The 18,899-nt window shown below is 44.4% G+C and overlaps 1 protein-coding gene across 1 annotated transcript in view; it reads right to left on the bottom strand.

The window, feature by feature from the left end:
- LOC120060868 (agrin-like) overlaps positions 1-18,899 on the bottom strand; it is a 376,729-nt gene that overhangs the window by 101,132 nt on the left and 256,698 nt on the right. Inside the window, exons 8-10 of the mRNA XM_039010276.1 lie at positions 16,586-16,807; positions 12,294-12,491; positions 10,760-10,960 (exon numbers count right to left, since the gene is read on the bottom strand). Of these exons, the coding sequence (XP_038866204.1) occupies positions 10,760-10,960; positions 12,294-12,491; positions 16,586-16,807 (621 nt within the window). The remainder of the gene's footprint in view (positions 1-10,759; positions 10,961-12,293; positions 12,492-16,585; positions 16,808-18,899) is intronic.

Here is an 18,899-nt window from a genome sequence, read left to right as displayed (position 1 = left end):
CCTGTTTTTAACAAGGCACTAAAGTAATACTGCAAAACATGTGGCAAAGTAATTCAATACAAAGGGTTATGTTTGGGGCAAATCCAATACAACAGCTTACTGAGGTCCACTCTCCATATCTTCAAGCATAGTGGTGGCTGCATCATGTTATGGATATCCTTGTAATTGTTAAGGACTGGTGTCACGATCGTTATAATAACTGGACCATAGCGCAGCGTGATCTGGGTTCCACATCTTTTATTACTATGTGAAACTCAAAAGAAAAGAAAACAATAAACAAACAAAACGAACCGTGAAGCTAACAATAGTGCTAATAGGTAACTATCCATAGTCAAGATCCCACAAAGCACAAAGGGGAAATGGCTGCCTAAATATGATCCCCAATCAGAGACAATGACAAACAGCTGTCTCTGATTGGGAACCATACCTGGCCAACAAAGAAAAATAATCCCCTAGATGACCCACCCTAGTCACACCCCGACCTAACCAACATAGAGAATAAAAGCTCTCTATGATCAAGGCGTGACAACTGGGGAGTCTTTTAAAGGTAAAACACAAATGGAATGGAGATAATCACAGGCAAAATCCTAGAGGAATCAGTCTGCTTTCCACCATTATGAATTCCCCTTTCATCAGGACAATAACCTAAAACACAAGTCCAAATCTACACTGGAGTTGCTTACAAAGAAGACAGTGAATGTTCCTGTGTGGCCGAGTTACAGTTTTTATTATTTAACCTTTATTTAACTAGGCAAGTCAGTTAAGAACAAATTCTTATTTTCAATGACGTCCTAGGAACAGTGGGTTAACTGCCTTGTTCAAGGGCAGAATGACATATTTTTACCAGCTCTGGGATTTGATCTTGCAACCTTTCAGTTACTAGTCCAAGGCTCTAACAACTAGGCTACCTACAGGTGACTTACATCTACCTGAAAATGTATGAAAAGACCTGAAAATGATTGTCTACCAATGGCCAATTTGATAGAGCTAATTATGAAAAAAAGAATGGGCAAATGTTGTACAATCCAGGTGTGGAAAGCTCATCGAGACTTACCCAGAAAGACTCTGCTGTAATCGCTGCCAAATGCACTTCTACAAAGTACTGACTCAGGGGTGTGAATACTTATGTAAATTAGATATTTCTGTATTTCATGTTCAATAAATTCGATAAAATGTCTAAATACATGTTTTCGTTTTGTCATAGGATACTGTGAGTAGATGGGTGAGTGAAAACATCTATTTAATCTATTTTGAATTCAGGCTGTAACACAAAATGTGTAATAAGTGAAGGGGTATGAATACTTTCTAATGGCATACTTTCTGTACACAGTGAAGAACACAAGATATAAGAGGGGGGGGAACAAGTGTGGACAGATCCAGACTGACCTGTCACGTTCGTCGTATACATAATGAGCGGACCAAGGCGCAGCGTGAGTAGAGTTCCACATATTTATTAAAGTGAACCTTCAAACAACAAAGAATAAACGACCGTGCAGTTCGTAGCGCACATAGCACCAAAACAAAACAATATCCCACAAACGCAGGTGGGAAAAGGACCACACTAAGTATGATCCCCAATTAGAGGCAACGATCATCAGCTTCCTCCAATTGGGAACCATACTCACACCAACATAGAAATTCAAGACTAGAACACCCCCTAGTCACGCTCTGACCTATTGCACCATAGAGAACCCCAAGGGCGCTCTATGGTCAGGGCTTGACATGACCACAATGTTTTATTTAATGCAAACAAAATGGGAGGGAGTTCAGCCCTGTAGAATGGGAGGGTCCTTCTTTTGATATTCTGACAATTGACACCAGCTACGCTTACAAGACTCCTGTGGGAAATGAAGGAATGGGGAAGAGAGAGAGCAAGACAAAGAAAGGGAGAAAAACCAAGATAGAGAGAGAGAGGGCGATACTCCACAGGCAGACAGAGGAAGATGTTACAAGAATGGGGAAACATCTATTGATCTATGATGCAAGTTTTCCTTTTGATATCCTCCAGACCAGTTATAATGCAATATTGTACAACACTTAAAACCAGATGTAAAGTACTAGGAAGCCCAGATGCTTCTTTTGACCGTCTGAATCACTCCCATCTGTATTGACGAGGTGCTGTAGCAAGGTCCCCACTGGCCCTAATGGGTAAATCAATAGTGTAGTCGTGGAAGTGCCAATTAGCATAACTCATCTTCTTAAATGGATTATGGGGCAGGTCACTCTGTAGCGAGCGGTGCCCGGACAAGAGGAGCAGCAGTCCGTCTCCTCAGCCTGATATGGGTCATCAGCAATGGACTCCGACAGGCTCGAGGGGTCGATAGAATGGAAGAGGATTCACTTTATTAGGATTCGCTATCATTGTGACTGTGTTGATTTTGATGAATGGGGATGATAAAAAAGGATTGTAAAATGGATTTGATACCACTATATAAGAGGCCATTTTGTGAGTCTTCTAAAGCTTAATGCGATATTGCATTGCTAAATGTCTGTCAGCACCATACGATGAGCCCACACGCTATCTGATCCGGGACAGTGATAGGCCATAATGACGGGTTCCCATGCAAATGCATGAGTCAACTGACCCCAGAGCAGCTGTAAAATAAACAAGGCCCCGGCCTGCCTGGCCACCTGAGGCCATTTATGCAAACTCCCCATGAGAAGGGAAATGTGGGAGTGCGCCGAGAGAGCCTTCACAACCCGATTCATATTCTGCTCATGCACCCCTGACTCAAGGAATATAAAGATATAAAAATAAAACCTAAGAAATGGAATAAACAAAAGTGAAGAGAGGGAGGGAGTTAAACGAAGGAGGGGGGCAGTAATTAGCTGTTGGTCTTTGATGTGGCTGCCACCCGCACTGCCTATGAACCTTTTAATTAGCAGGGAAGATGTCTGCATCAGCTATTCTCCCAGCACCCGTGTCTGCCTGCTCCTTTTACTCAATCATGTCATAACCAGAATCCATTTAGCCATTAAGATGAGCAAATACACTACGGTGGAGAGAGGAGAAAATACATTTTATTTTATTAAAGAAGAGCTGGGAATTGGCTGAGCAAATAAAAACTGTAGAAGCAATAGAGGAAGTAATGGGTGATTTACTAATAGGATGAGGTGATGACTAGAGGGAAGAAGAAGACAGGATATAAGGGTGGATTATGGGAAGTAAAGTAGAGAAAGGGGTGTGACCTTCTGAAGAACATGGCCTGAGTCACCTCAGTACTATCAATATCAGGGACAGGAAACACGCCTGTCTGTAAAAAAAAAACAGTACCAATATCATGACCCGTGTTAATGTCAACATGACCATTTTTCATCTGTCACTTGTTTTTTGTTTTTTTGCGATTCGATGTTCCAAACATGTTGCTCACCATGTCTGCTGCAGAGGGACAAGAGAGAGCCATGAGAAAACGAGTTTTGATCAGTCATGGAAATAGAAGTGCTTGAAAATTGTCAAATCAAATCAAATGTTATTTGTCACATGTGCCGAATACAACAGGTAGACCTTACAGTGAACTGCTTACTTACAAGCCCTTAACCAACAATGCAGTTTTAAGAAATATACCCCCCCCCCCAAAAAAAAAATAAAGTAACCGGTACAGAGTCCATGTGCGGTGGCACCGGTTAGTCGATGTAATTGAGGTAATATTTACATGTGTGTAGAGTTATTAAAGTGACTCATGCGTAGATAATTCAGAGAATAGCAGCAGCGTAAAAGGGGGGGCAATGTAAGTGTCACGACTTCCGCCGAAGTCGGCTACTCTCCTTGTTCGGGCGGCATTCGGCGGTCGACGTCACCGGCTTTCTAGCCATCGCTACTCCATTTTTCCATTTATTTTGTCTTGTTCCCTGCACACCTGGTTTACATTCCCTAATCATACTGCATGTATTTATTCCTCTGTCCCCCCCCCCCCCATGTCTTTGTGTGGAATTGTTTTTGTTACGTGTTTCGTGTTACGCGCCAGGCTAGTTTTTCCCCTGTATTCCGTGGTATTTCACGAAGGATGTTTAATTGTTAAACATTTGCTTATTTTTGTGACTGTTTCGCACCTTGCACTTTTTACCTTTGGCTGGAGGTTTTGACGCAGTGGCGTCTGCCTGTTTTATTTGCCTCTGCCTAAATAAAGTGTGCGCCTGTTCACAACTCTCTGCTAACCTGCACCTGACTTCTCCACCAGCGCACAACCTTGACAGTAAGTAGTCTGGGTAGCCATTTAATTAGATGTTCAGTAGTCTTATAGCTAGGGGGTAGATGCTGTTTAGAAGCCTCTTGGACCTAGACTTGGCGCTCCGGTACCGCTTGCCGTGTGGTAGCAGAGAGAACAGTCTATGACCAAAAATAAGATGGAGAACAAGCTATAAAGTAAAAATACTGCAGTTTTGGGTCAGTTACAGCCAACTAGCTCAAAGATATTGCGATATTGTCAAAATTATATAGTATATCGTCAAAAGTAATATCCAGGGCCTCCCGAGTGGAGCAGTGGTCTAAGGCACTGCATCGCAGTTGTGCCACTAGAGATCCTGGTTCGAGTCGAGGCTCTGTCGCAGCCAGCCGTGACTGGGAAAACCATGGGGCGGTGCACAATTGGCCTAGCGTCGTCCGGGTTAGGGGAGGGTTTGGCCGGCAGGGATGTTCTTGTCCCATCACGCATTAGTGACTCCTGTGGCATGCTGGGCGCAATCCACGCTGACACGGTCACCAGGTGTACAGTGTTTCCTCTGACACATTGGTGCGGCTGGCTTCTGAGTTAAGCGGGCGTTGTGTCAAGAAGCAGTGCGGCTTGGCTTGGTTGTGTTTTGGAGGACGCACGGCTCTCGACCTTCGCCTCTCCCAAGTCCGTATGGGAGTTGCAGCGATGAGACAAGGCTGTAACTACCAATTGGGGAGAAAAATAATTTATAAAAGTAATATCCCGATATGTAACCAGTGGTGTAAAAATACTTGAAAGTACTACTTAAGCATTTTTTGGGGGGTATCTGTTCTCAACTTTACTATTTATATTTTTGATTACTTTTACTTTTACTTCACTACATTCCTAAAGAAAATTATGTACTTATTACTCCATACATTTTCCCTGACACCCAAAAGTAATGTTTTTGAATGCTTAGCAGGACAGGAAAATAGTCTAATTCAAACACTTATCAAGAGAACATCCCTGGTCATCCCTACTGTCTCTGATCTAGCGGACTCCCTAACCCCATGCTTCATTCGTATATTATGTCTGAGTGTTGGAACGTGCCCCTTGCTATCCGTAAATACATTTTAAAAATGGTGCTGTCTGGTTTGCTTTATATAAGGAGCTTTAAATGATTAAAACTTTCACTTTTGATACTTACAGTTGAAGTTGGAAGTTTACATACACCTTAGCCAAATACATTTAAACTCAGGTTTTCACAATTCCTGACATTTAATCCTAGTAAAACTTCCCTGTCTTAGGTCAGTTAGGATCACCACTTTATTTTAAGAATGTGAAATGTCAGAATAATAGTAGAGAGAATGATTTATTTAAGCTTTTATTTCCTTCATCACATTCCCAGTGGGTCAGAAGTTTACACACACTTAATTAGTATTTGGTAGCATTGCCTTTAAATTGTTTAACCTTTCACGAGTATCAACCCCGTATCCGGGATCACCCCCCACCCCCCCCACACTGATTAGCATCGCTAGCATAGCTTCACAAGTAAATAGTAGCATCTAAATATCATTAAATCACAAGTCCAAGACACCAGATGAAAGATACAGATCTTGTGAATAAACCCATCATTTCTGTTTTTTAAAATGTTTTACAGGGAAGACACAATATGTAAATCTATTAGCTAACCACGTTAGCAAAATACACCATCTTTCTTTGTCCACCATTTTCTCTCTCCACCACTAGCTATCACCAATTCGGCTAAACTAAGATATTGATAGCAACAAACCAAGAAAAAAACTCATCAGATGACAGTCTGATAACATATTTATGGTATAGGATAGGTGTTGTTAGAAAAAAGTGCATATTTCAGGTAGAAATCACAGTTTACAATTGCACCGACCATCACAAATCGACTAGAATTACTAGATAGAGCAACGTGTATGACCAATTTACTCATCATAAAACATTTCATAAAAATAGACAAAGCATAGCAATGGAAAGACACAGTTCTTGTGATTTCAGACCATATTTCAGATTTTCTAAGCGTTTTTCAGCGAAAACACAATAAATCGATAAGTTAGCATACCACATGTACAAACGTTAGTAGAGCATGAATTCAAGGCAAAGGGAGCTATAACGTTATCATCGCCAAAATATATTAATTTTTTCACTAACCTTCTCAGAATTCTTCCGATGACACTCCTGTAACATCATTTTACAACATACATATACAGTTTGTTCGAAAAGGTGCATATTTAGCCATACAAAACCGTGGTTACACAATAAAAATACTAGGAAATCAAGCCTCAATATGTCTGACGTCATCTATCAGAGTGATCTAGTTTAATTGAAAGCTAATCATATACTTGACTAAAAAATACAGGGTTGACAGGAATCGAAAGACAAATTAGTTCTTAATGCAACCGCTGACTTACATTTTTAAAATTATCCTTACTTTTCAATACAGGGTTCGCCAAGTGACGCGATACCAAACAAAATGGCGAAATATGCGTTTAAAATATTTCGACAGAACAACGATTTATCATATTAAATATTGCTTACTTTGAGCTGTTCTTCCATCAGATTCTTGGGCAATGTATTCTTTCTTGGGTTTAATCTTCTTTTGGTCGAAAGATGTCCTTTGTCCGTCTAAATGCCCGCTAACGTTCGACCGGGACCCCGAAATGTGCCCGGTGCTTCACATAGAAATGCATCAAAATCGCACTAAACGGATATAAATTGCTATAAAACGGTTTAAATTAACTACCTTATGATGTTTCTAAGTCCTATATCGAATTAAATTACAGACGGATACATTTTACGTTGATAACCGAGCCTTTGAAAATGGCATCCGGAGGTGTCTTCCTGCGTAAAGGCGAGCGTCGAAAGGGGGGCTACCCTCACTCCTTGGTCCTTTATAACCTCTGAGAGCTACGCAGAAGGCCCATTCCACTTCTCATTGGTTACTGACATCCAGGGGAAGGCGGGTGCAGTTCGTGTCGTTCCATAGGATAGACACAGACTTTTAAAACTGATCTGAAATCAGAGCTTCGCTCTCAGACCTTTCACTGTCTGTCATGGATTTCGCTGTAGAAAGAGTTCTGGGTCACCCACAGACATCATTCCAACTTTGTATGAAACTAGAAAGTGTTTTCTATCCAATAGAATTAATAATATGCATATTGTACGAGCAAGAATTGAGTACTAGGCAGTTTAATTTGGAGACGACAAAATGCTAATTCGGAACAGCACCCCCTGTAGTCGCAAGAAGTTAACTTGGGTCAAACGTTTCGGGTAGCCTTCCACAAGCTTCCCACAATAAGTTGGGTGAATTTTGTCCCATTCCTCCTGACAGAGCTGGTGTAACTGAGTCAGGTTTGTAGGCCTCCTTGCTCGCACATGCTATTTCAGTTCTGCCCACAACTTTTCTATAGGATTGAGGCCAGGGCTTTGTGATGGCCACTCCAATACCTTGATTTTGTTGTCCTTGAGCCATTTTGCCACAACTTTGGAAGAATGCTTGAGGTCATTGTCTATTTGGAAGACCCATGTGTGACCAAGCTTTAACTTCCTGACTGATGTCTTGAAATGTTGCTTCAATATATCCACATAATTTTCCTTCCTCATGTAGCCATCTATTTTATGAAGTGCACCAGTCCCTCCTGCAGCAAAGCCCCCCCACAACATGATGCTGCCACCCCCGTGCTTCCAGGTTGGGATGGTGTTCTTCGGCTTGCAAGCCTTCCCCTTTTTCCTCCAAACATACCGATCGTCATTGTGGCCAAACTGTTCTATTTTTGTTTCATCAGACCAGAGGACATTTCTCCAAAAAGTACGATCTTTGTTCCCATGTGCAGTTGCAAACCATAGTCTGGCTTTTTTATGACGGTTTTGGAGCAATGGCTTCTTCCTTGCTGAGCGGCATTTCAGGTTATGTTGATATAGGACTCGTTTTACTGTGGATATAGATACTTTTGTACCTGTTTCCTCTAGCATCTTCACAAGGTCCTTTGCTGTTGTTCTGGGATTGATTTGCACTTTTCGCACCAAAGTACATTCCATTCTAGGAGACAGAACGTGTCTCCTTCCTGAGCGGTATGGTTGCTGTGTGGTCACATGGTGTTTATACTTGCGTACTATTGTTTGTACAGATGAACGTGCACCTTAAGGCATTTGGAAATTGCTCCCAAGGATAAACCAGACTTGTGGAGGTCTACAATTTTTTTCTGAGGTCTTGGCTGATTTCTTTTGATTTTCCATGATGTCAAGCAAAGAGGCACTGAGTTTGAAGGTAGGCCTTGAAATACATCCACAGGTACACCTCCAATTGACTCAAATGATGTCAATTAGCCTATCAGAAACCTCTGAAGCCATGACATAATTTTCTGGAATTTACCAAGCTGTTTAAATGCAGTCAACTTAGTGTATGTAAACTTCTGACCCACTGGAATTGTGATACAGTGAAATAATCTGTCTGTAAACAATTGTTGGAAAAATTACTTGTGTCATGCACAAAGTAGATGTCCTAACTGACTTGCCAAAACTAACAAGTTTTAATGACTCCAACCTAAGTGTATGTAAACTTCCGACTTCAACTGTAAGTATGTTTTAGCAGTTACATTTACTTTTGATATTTAAAACCAAAAACTTTTAGACTTTTACTGGGTCTCTTCTACTTTTACTTGAGTAATTTTCTTTGAAGGTATCTTAACTTTGACTCAATTTTGACAATTGTGTACTTTTTCCACCACTGTATGTAACTATATAGACTTCCCCCCACTACGTCATACGTCTGTGTGTGTGTTTTGAAGTGTATTAGGGGGAATCGAAAACAGTGTGGCCTTGGTCAGTCCAGACACGCTGGTGGCTTGTTGCTCCGGACTTGTGTTTGTTTTCGCACCATTTGTCAGCCCCTCAGACAGACTGCTGCTGAAGGATGTGAATCCAAATAAACCCCCGCTACATAAAGAAGGATGGAGTAGCAGGGAGAAGAGAGAGAGAAAGAAAAAGGTAAAGTTTCTAGGCTGGATAGATAGATACAAGCGCTGGTTATGGATGGATGCTGCGAAGGAGGATAAAGCCCCTGATCTTCTTTTGATGAGCTCTTTTCTCTTTTTCACTCCATATTGGTGGGTGGATAGTGCATCACCGTGTGATATCCTCACCCATAATCCTGTTTAGTAAATGTGTATTCAATTAAAATGGGCCGGGACCCCAAGGTGATGCACTATGCTAACTTGCCACTTTGTCAGTGTCGACAATGAAGCTGAGCCCGGGCCTAGTCGAGTGTGAAATTAAACAGGTGATAAATTCCCCCGTACAGCCAACAGTGGGGACACTGTCATTTTTCATTACCACTAAATAAAATGGGGAGAAAACACTTCCATTTCTCCTTGTGACTAATGAATACGATTTTTAAGTTGGGTCTAAATAAACAAATAAATCACTCATTCAATTCGCCGGAGTTGGAAAATTCTGCCGGTACTAAGCTACAAAGCCCTGGCTTCTAGTTGAAAGGACGGTTGTGGGTTAGTTATCTATTCCAGGGGCAAGAGGAACGGTGACAAGGCATGGAAAAACGATATGGGGCAGTGTGTGTGTGTGTCTGAGTGTGTGTGTGTGTGTGTGTCTGAGTGTGTGTGTGTGTGTATATAGTATAGGTGCTGCTTGTGCATATAATGATGCTATGGGGCAGTGTGTGTGTGTGTGTGTCTCTGAATGTGTGTGTATATAGTATAGGTGCTGCTTGTGATTATAATGACGATATGGGGCAGTGTGTGTGTGTGCGCACGTGTGTACTATATGTGCAGTGTCTGTGTATCATGGCACATTTCTTTCTGCTACACATACAAAATGTTACTCAATTCAGTCAATGAGATTATTTTAAATCGACCACAACCAGCTGGCGAGCAGAGCTGCCCGTATACAGTAGAGTAGATAATGGCTCAGTGAGAGAGAGAAAAAACCCAGGACAGACTACTCTCACCCATTTACCCCCTTCCTCCCTCTGTCCATCTCTCAGTCCCTCCATCTAGTTCTTTCTCTACCCATCCTTATATCTCTATCTCCCCCTCTTTCCAACTCACCATCTCTCAATTGTCTCCCTGTCTATTTTCCCCTTCTCCATATCTCTCATCATTTCTGGCAAGTGAAACCTGCTCCGCGTTCACACTTCCTCAGACGATGCCGATAGTCTCGGTGACGGTGACTACGTCTGGCCACAAGGGACTATCGCTGACGTTGTCTGCATGACAACCATACGGTGACAAAGAAACCGAGAGAGAGCTGATTGTCACAGAGGGGAGCACTAGACCCTCTGGAACAGTGCTAGTAGGACAGAGGAGAGCAGCTCCACAAAGGATTTACATTGTGAACTAGGCTGCTACTTCTGAAGTAAGTCATGTTTAAAAAGCACTCTCTGTCTCATAGTTTCCATTTTCTCTTCCCGATCAGTAGTGACCACAAGTTTTGTTTTTTCCTGACAATGGGAGATACTTACAGTATCAATAGGGATTGATCAACATCACCAGCTATCAACAGTAGCTACCAAAACAAAGTGGACAATGACAAAAGTCAATGGAAAGAAATATGATTAAAAACAGTTTATTTTTCCTAATGCCTACCTTCTTCGCAGCTGCCGAGCTTGGCCACCTCGATCTTCTTCTTGAGGACGCAGGATGCCAAGCCCAGCTCGCAAGTGTTGTCGTAGGTCATGCCGTCGCTGCCACACACAGGCGAAAAAGCCTGGCCCTGGCACTGCGTGCACTCGCACTTGTTCTGTATGCATTGGGCCCCCCAGGCACACACAGCGCTGCCGCACGTCTCTGTAAACGCACATACAAAGGGTTGTAGGTGACTATGCAGTGGAATCATGAAGAAAGAATATGCTTGCTAAAATACAGAGATACAGGTACATTAATTTAATAAGACATAAACACTGAACAGAAATATAAACGCAACATGTAAAGTTTTGGTCCCGTGTTTCATGAGCTGAAATAAAAGATCACAGAAATGTTCCATATGCACAAAAAGCTTATTTCTCTCAAATGTTTTGCACACATTTTTTTCCATCCCTATTAGTGAACATTTCTCCTTTGCCAAGATAATCCATCCACCTGACAGGTGTGGCATATCTAGAAGCAGATTAAACAGCATGATCATTACACAGGTGCTCCTTGTGCTGGGGACAATAAAAGGCCACTCTAAAATGTCACACAACACAATGCTATAGATGTCTCAAGTTTCGAGGGAGCATGCATTTGGCATCCTGACTGCGGGTATGTCCACTAGAGCTGTTGCCAGATAATTTAATGTTCATGTGTCTACCATAAGCCGCCTCCAACGTCGTTTTAGAGAATTTGGCATTCCGTCCTACCGGCCTCACAACTGCCGACCACATGTATGGTGTCGTGTGGGCGAGCGGTTTGCTGATGTAAACGTTGTGAACAGAGTGCCCCATGGTGGCAGTGGGGTTATGGTATGGGCAGGCATAAGTTACAGACAATGAACACAATTGCATTTTATCAATTTGAATGCACAGAGATACCGTGACAAAATCCTGAGGCCCATTGGCGTGCCATTCATCTGCCGCCATCATCTCATGTTTCAGCATGATAATGCACAGACCCATGACGCAAGGATCTGTACACAATTCCTGTAAGCTGAAAATGTCCCAGTTCTTCCATTGCCTGCATACTCACCAGACACGTCACCCATTGAGCATGTTTGAGATGCTCTAGATCGACGTGTACGACAGCACTTTCCAGTTCCCGCCAATATCCAGTAACTTCACACAGCCATTGAAGAGGAGTGGGACAACATTCCACAATCAACAGCCTGATCAACTCTATGCGAAGGAGATGTGTCGCGCTGCATGAGGCAAATGGTGGTCACACCAGATACTGACTGGTTTTCTTATCCACGACCCTACCTAAAAAAAGGGATCTGTTACCAACAGTATCTGTGTTTCCAATCCATAGATTAGGGCCAAATTGATTTATTTCAATTGACTGATTTCCTGATGTGAACTGTAACTCAGTAAAATCTTTGAAATTGTTGCATGTTGCGTTTATATAGTATATTTGTACAACCACACTGCTGGTAGGAACATACAGGCACACAGACGCAGCACACACACTTGGTGGAAGCATTACTCACTGCATTCTCCCTGGGCGAGCACACGCAGGTCAAGCTGCTTGGTACAGGCGCGCACATTGAGCTCACACTCGCTGTCGTAGGTGGAGCCGTCGCTGCCGCACACCGGTTGGTGGGACTCCACACACTCCTGCGGGCATACACAGCTGCCCGACTGCCCGTCGCAGATCGCCCCGAATGAACAGTTGGCACACACCTCGTCTGGAGGGAGACAGGTAGGAGAGAGTTAAGGTCTGAGGGAGTACATAAGACCAGTATGGGTAACATGAGGAGATAAAGATAATGTGTGTGTGTATGTATGTGTGTCAGGGAATTTAGTGAGTGAGTTAGTGAGTAAGAGAAAGAGAGAGGGGACAGATAGAACCACAACCGTGATGTTACCATGATGCCATGTTTTTACCCCCTTCGAAAGGCTGGTCAAGAGGCCCCCAGATGGCCTGCAGACTTTGCACACGTTTCAGTGGATGATCTGGGTCATGTCAAGAGGCCCCCAGATTAAAATATAAATGCAGGCGCCCAAAAAATAAAATGTGGTTGAGGTGGCAGCCAGCGGTGATGGAGAATGCATCACTGTGACACCGGCGCGCCGGACCCAAGGGCTATAAATCACGGCGAGTGTCGTCCTTTATCAGGGCCCATGTCCCAAAAAAGGCCTCCCTTCTTTATCTCCCTCCTCTGGCTCTGTCTCGTTCCCTCTGTTCCAGCCAGTGCTGCCGGTCGTTGGTGTCGGCTGATCAGGACACATCCAGCTAGCCGGACCAAACCGGACTGCCTTATTGGCTGTATAGATAGGGCCTTGCTAGCTAGCACTAACAGCATTAACGCGGTGGGGCGACGTGTCTGACGGGGGGAGGGGAGGTTGTAAAAAGTGGCCTTGAGGACACAGACGTTTGGAGTGATGGATAGAGAGCCAGACGGTGGGGGAAATAAAAGGTAAAGAGCCTCTCCAGCCTCAGAACGTTACACATCCTCTCAGACCAGTAATAATAGTCCGAGAGACACAAGCTACAACCAGGGATGCAGGGAGGGGCAGTTCTTTAACATGAAGAGAAAGAGAGACGTTTGTTTCGTGAAGGGCTCTAAAATGGCCCAGCCGATAAAATAGTCCCCAGCCGACCTCCCAGTGCCCTGCTCTATTACTATTACTCTGTCCCTCCTCTCCTCTTTTAACTTCACTACCTCCCCACTCCTCTCATGTCTCTCCCGCTCTGTTGCCTGCTTATATTCTCATATTATATGATCTACAATTGCCAACTAGTAAAGTACGTCTTGTTTGCAGCAACTGTGAAACACACGTTTTTTTCTGTTCTAAATGACTTCTCTCTCCTCTCATCTATATATAGAAAGTGCCTTTCGGAGCGACTGATATCCTTCTGTGGTCTTTTAGCATGCGTGTCTCTGCCTCTTCCAGCCAGCCAGATACACAAGGTCACCCGCCACTCAGGAGGAGGAAATACAACAGAATAATAAAAGATGTAACTTCTCACTATCGGACGGCACCGGAGCAGTAAAGATAACTATTTCCCCTAGCACAATTTTTCAATCTTTTTTTAAAAGAAAAATCGAATTATGACCATGCATATAGGCCACACACGCATATATGCCGCACGCACGCACGCACGCACGCACGCACGCACGCACGCACGCACGCACGCACGCACGCACGCACGCACGCACGCACGCACGCACGCACGCACGCACGCACGCACGCACGCACGCACGCACGCACGCACGCACGCACGCACGCACGCACGCACGCACGCACGCACGCACGCACGCACGCACGCACGCACGCACGCACGCACGCACGCACGCACGCACGCACGCACGCACGCACGCACACACACACACACACACACACACACACACACACACACACACACACACACACACACACACACACACACACAGGTTGTCTCTGCATTCAAACCCACGTGAGACAAAAGCAAACACACACACTTCCCATCCCCTATAAAGGCCCCCCCCCCCAGTATGCCAGTGATATGAACAGGCCGTGATAATTAAGCCAGATAATAGTGGAGACAGAGGGAGGTGATGACTCAATGGAGTTTGAAGAGGCTTGTGTAAAGCAGTGCAAACAGCCCAGAATAAACCAGATCACCATCATCATTCCTTGAGCAGGCCTCGCCAAGCACTGCCTGCCTTCCTGCCTGCCACTTTTATTGCCCTGTTTCGCTGACTCCTGTTTCTGTGTGGACTCACTGCCATCCATAGTGCTTTGTGTGTGTGTGTGTGTGTGTGTGTGTGTGTGTGTGTGTGTGTGTGTGTGTGTGTGTGTGTGTGTGTGTGTGTGTGTGTGTGTGTGTGTGTGTGTGTGTGTGTGTGTGTGTGTTCTGTATTACACAAACATGGCGAGGCCCGCTTCTTCCTCGCCTTTTTAAATGAAGACTATTCATTACCCCCCGGCGGCGCCACGACGAGACCTGTCTACCTAACGCTGCCAGCATGAACACAGTTGAGTTTGCCCACCCGGCTCAAACATTCCTTTTGCTCCATTTCCCATTGAACATAGATTCCAATTTGGAAGGGAGGAAATAATAGTGGAGTCACATTGGCCCCCCTGCCAACAACACTGCAATGGATTAAACATGAAACTCGAGTTGAAACAGGGGGTAGAGCAAGCGGAGAGCTAGCGTAAGCCAAGCCAGGCAAATGTAATCTCTCTCTGTGTGCTGGTGGTGGCAGATGTAACTGTACACGGGGACTAACAGTGGTTAAGTTATTGGCAGTCTGTGTTAATGGCTGATAAATGGCCTCAGGCATCTCTATTACTCTGTATTATTAGTAGCTCATTGTTCCCTTATTGGCACAGACGCTAGCCTAGCTTCTAACTAACATTAGCTAGCTGTCACGCTAGCCAGGTTTCCTTAGCAGCTTGTACACAGCCCACAGCCCTTGCAGATAGGACCACGGATTGCCCCGGAAGTGTGACTGTTTGAATCACTGTTCTTTGTTGCTGTTTCCATCTGCCCTGCAACCTGCCCTGTCTGGAACTGTGAGGAGGAACAGCGTAGCCTACGTTACTAGCAAGACAAAGACCAAAGGCGATGGAAGTACCGTTGGGGACAACGGTGTCTCTATATCACAGGTGAAGGATCTTTTAAACGAGCAAAAAGAGTTATACAAGCAGTTACAACAACAAGAACATAGCTTCAAGTGTTGTGTCCAAATACTGGAGTAGTCAACTAATAAAATAATGGACGATCTGACCAGAGGTGTCCAGGACCTGAAGAACAGTTTGCAGTTCTCCCAGGGTCATATCAATGAGTTCACAGTGCCTACGGCAAGTATTCAGACTAGGGGTCGACCAATTAATCGGAATGGCCGATTAATTAGGGCCGATTTCAAGTTTTCATAACAATCGGTAATGGGTATTTTTGGACATGGATTTTTTTTTTCCAACACATTCTTATTTTCAATGACGGCCTAGGAACGGTGGGTTAACTGCCTTGTTCAGGGGCAGAATTACAGATTTTTACCCTGTCAGCTCGGGGATTCATTTTTGCAACCTTCCGGTTACTAGTCCAACGCTCTAACCACCTGCCTTACATTGCACTCCACGAGGAGCCTGCGTGGCAGGCTGACTACCTGTTACGCGAGGGCAGCAAGAAGCCATGGTAAGTTGCTAGCTAGCATTAAACTTATCTTATAAAAAACAATCAATCTTAACATAATCACTACTTAACTACAGATGGTTGATGATATTACTAGTTTATCTAGCGTGTCCTGCGTTGCATATAATCGATGCGGTGCCTGTTAATTTCTCATTGAATCACAGCTTACTTCGACAAACGGGTGATGATTTAACAAGCGGACTAACCAGACTTTAGGGAAGAAAAAGAAGACAGGCAACGAAATGAGTGCTTGCGGAAGCCAGGATATTTTTACCCCGGTGCTCGAGAGCAGACAAAGACTCATGACTCAGTCACCATTTAAACAGTAGGAGCATGGCTGTTCCCACTGGAAGTAGATTGCATCTGCAACAAGAAAGGTCAATAATAGGGAAATTGCAGGCTTTAGCAGATACCCATAGACTTCCAGTCATTACACTAAAGCTAGTTAGCAACTTCCTTCCAACAGAGACAACAAATCCACAAGTTCATCTGACTCTGGGGAAGTAGATAGAGGGCCTCATTACCAAAATCCCAAAGTATCCCTTTAAAACCAGGAGTTTTTCCCTGACCACATCACATGACCTTATACCCTAGGGCCCAGAGTTATTCCTGTTTCCTGGTCAGGTTACATGGTCCGGCATAGTATAGTCTGGTACTCACCGCAGGGCCCTCGGTGCTGGATGTGGATCTCCCTCTGCAGGGCGCAGCCCGAGGCCCTCATCTCGCACTGGCTGCCGTAGCTGTGGCCGTCACTGCCGCACACTGGGTCGGGTGTCTGGATGCAGGCTTCGGGGCACTCACATACGGGCTTGTCGTTCTTCACCACACACACAGCGCCAAACTCGCAGGCCTTTGCCAGGCACGGGCTGGGCGCGTGCAGATCTGAGATGGGAGACAATTGGGGTTAGCATTGATGGGGGTGAGGGAGCGGTGAGAAAGGTTGAGGGAGAAGGATGGGAATTGAGGGGTTAGGGGCTGAAAATGGGGGGGCGGGGGCTAAAGGCAGGAAGAGTGGGGTACTCGGCATAGGTTAAAAAGAGAGTAGAGGTTGATGGAGGATCAGGAGGTTTGAAAAAAGGGGGTTGGCGGGTCAATGTGAAAGTACTGCTAATCCCCCCCCCCCCCCCCTTTTTTTTTGTACCTGCACAAACCTATGGTCAAGTCTGAACATGTACCAGACTCTCATCCATAGTACTTGATTGATACTACCTGTATAAATCAACTCCCTCCAGGTAATCTCATTGGCCCTGTCCCCTCTGTATGAGCCAATCACAGGTGGCAGACACCTCTGTATGAGCCAATCAGAGGTGACTGACCTCTCTGTATGAGCCAATCAGAGATGTCTGAGCACATTGTAAGAGCCAATTACAGGTGACTGACCACTCTGTATGAGAAACCCACACCCTAAGGTACATGGGTAAAAACCATAGACTTGTGGCACGGATAGAAAATTGGCAAGAAACGGTAGGAAATAACTGTCTTTTTCTATTTATGGGGAAGTAAACAGGCACTGATTAATTTATGTTTCCAAGCATGCCGTTCTTCAAATGAGGCCATTTGCATCTCACTGATAGATAGATAGAGAGAGAGAGAGAGAGAGAGAGAGAGAGAGAGAGAGAAGGAGAGCTATCGCTACGTGGATAGAAGAGGGAGGGAAGAAAAAAAGAGAGCTCTCTGCTTAATAGCGAGCTATCGCTACGTGGATAGAAGAAAAAAAAAAGAAAAAAAAGAGAGCTCTCTGCTTAATAATGCCCAGCTCCTGGGCAGAGACAAATATGAAGAAGAGGGAGAACATCAGAGAGAAGGTGTATTCATGCCACTCTCTTCTCCGGCCGCTCCACTACAATTTTTTACATTTAACCTTTATTTAACCAGGCATGTCCGTTAAGAACAAATTCTTATTTCTAATAACGGCCTACCCTGGCCAAACTCGGACGACAGTGGGCCAATTGTGCGCCGCCCTATGGGACTCCCAATCATGGCCGGATGTGACACAACCTATAACTTCATTAAATTGGGGGTTAGCAAAGAGACTGCCTGGGCTTCTGAGGGGAGGAGTGGGATGGCGTTCCGTGTGGTGCCGGTTCTGCCACTGCCAGGCGAGTTGGGAAGTGGGTCAGGATCGGGAAGAACGAGGAAGAAACATGTAGACGACAATGTGATCTGAAGTGATCCAGCTAATGTTGTTTCATCATCATTGCCTCCTTTTCCTTCTTCAACCCCCCAATCAATTCTTCATCAAAATTGTTGTTGAGGTTAGATGTACAGGTCACTGCCAAAATAATGGAAAAACTTGACAAAATGAGGGATGCCTCCACACAGGTGTGGTTCCTAAGTAAATTAAGTAATAAGCATCCGATCATGCTAAGGGTCATGTATAAATATGATTTCAGGCCACTATTTTGGCTACCAGGATGACAATGCCCCAGCCACAAAGCATGAGTGGTCACTTAATGGTTTGATGAGAATGACAACGATGCAAACCATATGCAATGGCCGTCTCAGTCACCAGATCTCAACCCAATCGAACACTTATGGGAGATTCTGGAGCAGTGCCCGGAGAGAGTTTTCCACCACCATCAACAAAACACCAAATGATTGAATTTATTGTGAAAGAATGGTGCTGCATCCCTTCAATAGAGTTCCAGACACTTGTACAGTCGTGGCCAAAAGTTTTGAGAATGACACAAATGTTAATTTTCAGTCTGCTGCCTCAGTTTGTATGATGTCAATTTGCATATACTCCAGAATGTTATGCAGAGTGATCAGATGAATTGCAATTAATTGCAAAGTCCCTCTTTGCCATGCAAATTAACTGAAATCCCCAAAAACTTTTCCACTGCATTCCAGCCCTGCCACAAAAGGACCAGCTGACATCATATCAGTGATTCTCTCGATAACACAGGTGTGAGTGTTGACGAGGACAAGGCTGGAGATTAGTCTGTCATGCTGATTGAGTTCGAATAACAGACTG

The sequence above is a fragment of the Salvelinus namaycush genome, chromosome 16, assembly GCF_016432855.1.
Source record: "Salvelinus namaycush isolate Seneca chromosome 16, SaNama_1.0, whole genome shotgun sequence".
NCBI lineage: Eukaryota > Metazoa > Chordata > Actinopteri > Salmoniformes > Salmonidae > Salvelinus > Salvelinus namaycush.
This window is presented reverse-complemented; position numbering and strand designations above follow the sequence as displayed.